This window comes from Mytilus trossulus, chromosome 3 (assembly GCF_036588685.1).
Source record: "Mytilus trossulus isolate FHL-02 chromosome 3, PNRI_Mtr1.1.1.hap1, whole genome shotgun sequence".
Lineage (NCBI taxonomy): Eukaryota > Metazoa > Mollusca > Bivalvia > Mytilida > Mytilidae > Mytilus > Mytilus trossulus.
This window is the reverse complement of record NC_086375.1, coordinates 26216426-26222425: the sequence shown is the minus strand read 5'-3', so window position 1 is coordinate 26222425 and position 6000 is coordinate 26216426. Positions and strand designations below refer to the sequence as shown.

Below are 6000 nucleotides of genomic sequence, written 5' to 3'. Positions count from 1 at the left end.
GTCCACCAAGCAGTGGCATCGACCCAGTGGTGTAAACAGTTATCAAAAGTGATGCAACCCAAATTTAAACTAGATCTGCCTTTTTTGGTAATATTCATTGTGTGTAAGTTTCAATACATTTGGTTAAGTTACACTTAATATTATCTAAGCTCTACAGACTGTTACATGGTTATGTTTGCTCTGTATGTTAAAGTGGATAACGTCACTCCAACACTTTGAGTTACCCTTGCAGATTCTCTATTACTAATGCAATCAAGTATAAACAAATCAATAACTTGTACAAAACTCAATAATTTATTAAATATAGTAGCACAATGTCAATAAGTAACATCATACACATTGTTTAATGAACATTAATAGTAATGAGAATGACTTGTATGAATATTACCAACTATGATCAATACTTGTACACTTAATGCAGGGATCACCACAAGATAGTTTGTCTTACACAAGATGCTATAATTTGAGTAAAATTGTATAAAAATTGTATACCCTTCATGCAGATCAATATCACTAATTAAATGTAAACACCATTTTTCAAATTGGTAAGCTTGGTCCAAGGAACTTTTAAACACTAATAAATCCACTACAAACTTAAGTTTGTTTTTGCATAAAATCAAGATTAAAGTGAAATGAAATATTAATAAAATCTTTTGAATCCTTGGATATTCAGGTTTACATAATGTTTCAATAGGGAATAGAAGTCTGTTTTGATATTCAATTGCAGCAATAGGTCTTTTAAGATGCTGTGGTGATCCCAGAATTTAGAGGTAAACAATATCTGAATCAATATGAAACCAAACTGAAATCTCTTTGTTGATAGGTTATTCAAAACACATGATGATGAAAACTTTTTGAACTAAAGTTATCAAAAGCAGATAGAAATCTATATTTTTGCCTACCTTATTCTAAATAACATATTATAATTCAAAATCTTTGCTTTTTGATAAATTACAGCTGACCTCTATATATCAATTTAAAGGTCATCAACTTTTTTGCATGTGATTTATTGTTGTTTTCCTAATGTCCAATTGAAATTATTTCATACATATTCAGTTTAATTGTTAGTGCTTAAATATTTTCTTTGCCTCCTACTTTTATTTTTTAGTTGAAATTCTTCATTGTTGCGTTTTAATACTCAGATATACATTTCAGAATTTTTCAAAATTCAATAGTTTTAAATAGTGCAGCTTTTAAACCTTGATACATTGCTCAACTGGGTACAAAATCAAATATTAGTCTAAAACAGTTATAATTTAAGATGTCTTACAAAAATATCCACTCTATAAGAATGCTTTTATACCTGAGATATCAATGTATATACAAGAACCTAACAATAAGATATTTAATTTGAACATAAAGATCTTTTGGACTTAAAATATATGCATTGTTAAGCTGGCCATTTTTATTATAAATTTTTTCTCACTTTTTAACTGGCAAATACAGATTCAAGATTTTATCAATAACAGTTACCTTGATTATTTTTTTATAGGTCCAACACTAAAAATTCCACCACAGAATTGCAAGAAATGATATATTTATATCCATAATTGAAGTATTCACAAGGAAATTTGCTAAAAATGTATGTCTCAATTTTATGCTTTTATTTTCTTTAAAACCAGAAATATAGAAAAACAACTTTTATAAATTACACCATACATATCAAAACATTTTCACATCAAAATGCTTCAAAAAATAATATTTATCCAACATAAATATGACCAGAGTTCAATCATTTAGTACTCATTAGTACATTAGTATATTATGCATTTTTTTATTTTTTTTATCAAAAGAGCACTAGTCTAGTATAGGATTCTCAAACAGTTGACCTTTACATCCCAACTCTGGGGAAGAATGTCTAACAAACTTGGGTACACAGCGTATCAGCCATTTTTATAGTTACATTAGACATCTCGAGTATGTACCATATACTATGAAGTTAAAGTTGCTTTATCATTATGGTGGCCATTTCCATTTCCATTTTTTTATTATCAAGAGTAAACAAACAATCAAATCAAAGCAAGGTTAACAAAAAATAATAACTAAAAAACCTGTTTGACCATTTTCTTACGAAAGACCTATTATATAATAAAGTAGTACAAGCTAACTTGACTTAAATGCACTAGTACACATTCTAATGTCAATAAAGGCATATCTTTGTTCTAGGTGTTCATAGAAATGGATGGCAGTTTGGCAAAATATTGATAAAAATATTTGAAAACAACTTTTATATGAAATCTGTCATAAATAAGAAAAATGTTTCATTTTATCATAATGTCCTTCTTGACCGTTTACTAGGTGGCGCTGATGATTCTGGTACGTCTATATTCAAATCTTTTAAACGTTTCTCGAACAATTTTGATAATGATAGTCCTGCTTTGAATTCTACACTTGTCTTTTTATTGTATTCAAAACAGTTGGAGAACACTTGGCGGACGTCTGTTACTAGGTCGGTCAAATTGGAATAACCATAATTATTTATTTTGTTTCTAATAGTAGCAAAATCCATTGGTCTGCTTATGATAAGATGGTAATCTGGAACCTGTAATGTAGAATAAAAAATTACAATTAAAACTTTTATCAGAACCATGCAAAGAGCACTAAATCGTTTTAACTGCTACTAAATATATATTTTTCTATATTGTGTGGTTTGTCGAAATGTCCTCAATAATCAATAAACTAAGCAAAAAATATTGTACTGCATTCTTAATTTTCATAGAGCTCTAAATAATTTCCCCATCCCAGCTTCTCGGAAGGTGAACTACTAATAAGATTTATCACAGGGAACAACGAGACAGGTGCCATATGTGGTGCAGGATCTACTCACCCTTTCAAAGCACCGGAGATCACCCCAAGTGTTTGATGGGGTTCGTTTTTCTCAGTCTTTAGTTTTCTGTATTATTTTTTGTCCGTCTTTTTCTTTTTAAACCATGGCATTGTCAGCTTATTTTTGACTTACAAATTTAAATGCCCCTTTGGTATCTTTTGCCTCCCTTTTTCACCATACAGGCATAAAACTTTCTGCATCATTAGTTATCAAGATTTAAATTTTCTTCTCTAAATGTAGATTTGTTGCACGTCTCTCGAAAATCTTTTATTTGAACTTTTAACAACAGACATGTGGTAACGTAAACCGACTTTTCTAACGTAAGGGTACCCAAATTGCACCGAGTACCCAAATTGCACCTATTTAGAAAAAAACAGCAACAAAAATCTTACAAGATTTCCTAGAGACTAAACAATTTGTATTTTTATGATTTGATACTATGCAGATCTTTCAACATAGGTAAACATATTTAGATATACACAAAACGTTCATGGTTTTTATCAACAGATGGACTGTTTACTGAAAAAGCAAAATGTACGAAAACGTCACCATGCGACGTCATCAAAACGTCATCTTTTTAAAATTAGCAAATACAATATATTATAAGTATCCATTTCGTAAAATATGAAGAGTAAGCATGGACAAATATCCAATTGTTCAGAATATTTGAAGAAATTAAACAAAAGCCCGGTTATTAGACTTTTGACGATGTGAATCTAAGCATGGATGCAATTTGGGTACTCCTCATTACAGAATCATGGATAGTTTGGAGGTTGATTCAAACCAATTTTTCAATGACTCAATATGGATTAAAATTTAAATTGGTGTACCTATACAATCAAGAAGGATAGGGCTACAAAATAAACACAGTATGGACATTTTTTTCTGGATCATAAAAAAACGTAGGTGAAAAAACTGTCAAAATAGGTGCAATTTGGGTACCGTCACGTTATATTGAATTCCAGCTTATCATAGAATATGATACTAACATTATTTTGAATCTAAAATTCTTACTGGTTTTTCTTTGTGTAATATTCTGTTTGGTTTGATTGCTGTTATCATATTTACAGTGTTAAAATATATCAGGATTATATTCCATTTGCAACACTACACAATTTTCTAAGGGCCAGCTAAAGCCAGCTTCTAGCCTGGTGCAGTATTTTGTCTTTTTGTAAAACACCTATTGATAGCCTTGGGTTGTTTTCTGCTGTTTGGTCAGGTTCTTGTTTCTTTGACACAAGATTTCATGAAAATCACAGAAACTATTTACAGCCAAAATAATGTATCAGTTCTGAGAATATTTAGTTCTATTTTCTATAATAACATACCAGTTTTTTACTAACAGGTTTCAAGAAGGGCCAACACTCTTCATGCTTGACTAGGTCATGGACAATCTCTTCACAGTTTCTTAATAGATGTACTTTAGGTGTTCCTCTAGAACTACTCGCTATACTTTTTGCTGCACCAAGATCCATATCTGAAAAATACAATGTACAAAATGATAAAATCAACTTTCACACTACTTTTTTTGTTTTTGTTTGCACACTTCATGTAAACCCATATATATATATATATATATATGCTTAAAAAAGAAAGAGCCAGTAATTAATAAAATATATTGAACGAGTTTATACATGAAGTGACTGGAATTTGAAAATATTGTAGAAGCTATCTATTTCAAAATTAACACCTTCATGATGCCAATTTTCACTGTATTATGATTAACTAATTTCAGATGAAATAAGTCAACAAATACATTTTCATGTCTGGGCCTTTTAAGGCTGACCATGTGGTATGGGTTTTTCTAATTTTTGAAGACAGTATGGTTGCCTATAATTGCTTACATTTATTTCATTTGAACTTTGGCTGTTAGTTGTCTTATTGGCATTGATACCATGTCTCCTTTTTATTGTACTACACTATTTCTTTCAGTGTTTTAAAATGCAATGATGAATGAAAATTAAAGATCATCCCTTCCAATTGGCACCTTTTCACATTTAGGTATACAAATATAAGACTAAACATTTTAAAATGCACAAAGAAATAACTATCACTTAGGCCACATACCTCCATTTACATGGGGAAGCTTAGATGCTGAACGACCACCTTTCTTCAGTTTCGGACCATTATCTTCCAACTCAGCCAGTGGACGTTTCCTGGATCCCTTTGGAACTGTTATTGGACTTTCTCTAGGACTACCTTTTCTGCTATTGCTTGGTGTGGACTTAGGTGTACCTTTCAGCTTTCCTGTTAAGAAATTACATGTAATTTGAATGAGAATGCACATCATGTGTTCATGCTTTTGTGAGATGTTTCTGACAACTTTCAGTTCAAGTTTGATTTAAAGAAATTCGTGTAAAGGAACAGTGGACACACATTCTGTATTATAATGAGATTAAATAGTATTAAAATGTCATATTATGCTAACTATGGAAGCTGTTAAATGTTTTTCCAACTGTAAACATTTTGACTTTTAATAACTGAATTTCGTTTTTTCAGATCTTCACACTCAATTATGACACCTTTGGTCCAAGAAAAATATTGAAATTAATGTGGAAGAGAAAGGTTATTGTGTACACCAATAATTACTTATTTACTGTACAATTTTTAATCGAACAATTCTTACTTTCAAGCCTAATAAATAATAAAACTTGTCAATCAAACACACCTTTAGTATGTTTTGGTAATTTGATTTTCCCAGAGGTTCCAGTACCCAAACATATCTGACATAACCATTTGCCTCGTGGTACTTTTTTCAACTGTGGATTGGCACATCCCAGATGATAGAACAGTGGACAAGCGTCACAACAGATTAGAGTTCCTCCCTTATTACACACGGCACATTCCACATCCTCTTCGTCACTCTCCTGCTCTTCTTCTGATTCTTCCTCCTCTTCTTCAACCTCCTCTTCATCAGACGAGTCTTCTTCTTCCTCACTGAAACAGACCATAGCATCATATTTTTACTTTGGATTCATGGGATATGGAATATCATGGATTTGATGGGCAAAGGAAAACCACAAATTTTGAAACAAAGATTTAATTTTTAGAGGCTTGTACATGTTGTATACAGAGTTAAGCATAACCATGAAATCAAATATCTAGGAAAATACAATTTTCTCTCAATCCATAAAAATTAATGAATCCATAGTATATTACAATTGTTTCTTAAA

General features: G+C 30.9%; 1 protein-coding gene across 2 annotated transcripts in view; it reads right to left on the bottom strand.

The window, feature by feature from the left end:
• Positions 1-271: 271 nt before the first annotated feature.
• Positions 272-6000, bottom strand: part of LOC134711032 (bromodomain adjacent to zinc finger domain protein 1A-like) — a 33409-nt gene continuing 27680 nt past the window's right edge. For both annotated transcript variants that reach the window (XM_063571461.1, XM_063571460.1), the window contains exons 21-24: positions 5496-5764; positions 4895-5074; positions 4156-4304; positions 272-2542 (exon numbers count right to left, since the gene is read on the bottom strand). In XM_063571461.1, coding sequence (XP_063427531.1) covers positions 2270-2542; positions 4156-4304; positions 4895-5074; positions 5496-5764 — 871 coding nt within the window. In that variant the 3' untranslated portion in view covers positions 272-2269. The remainder of the gene's footprint in view (positions 2543-4155; positions 4305-4894; positions 5075-5495; positions 5765-6000) is intronic.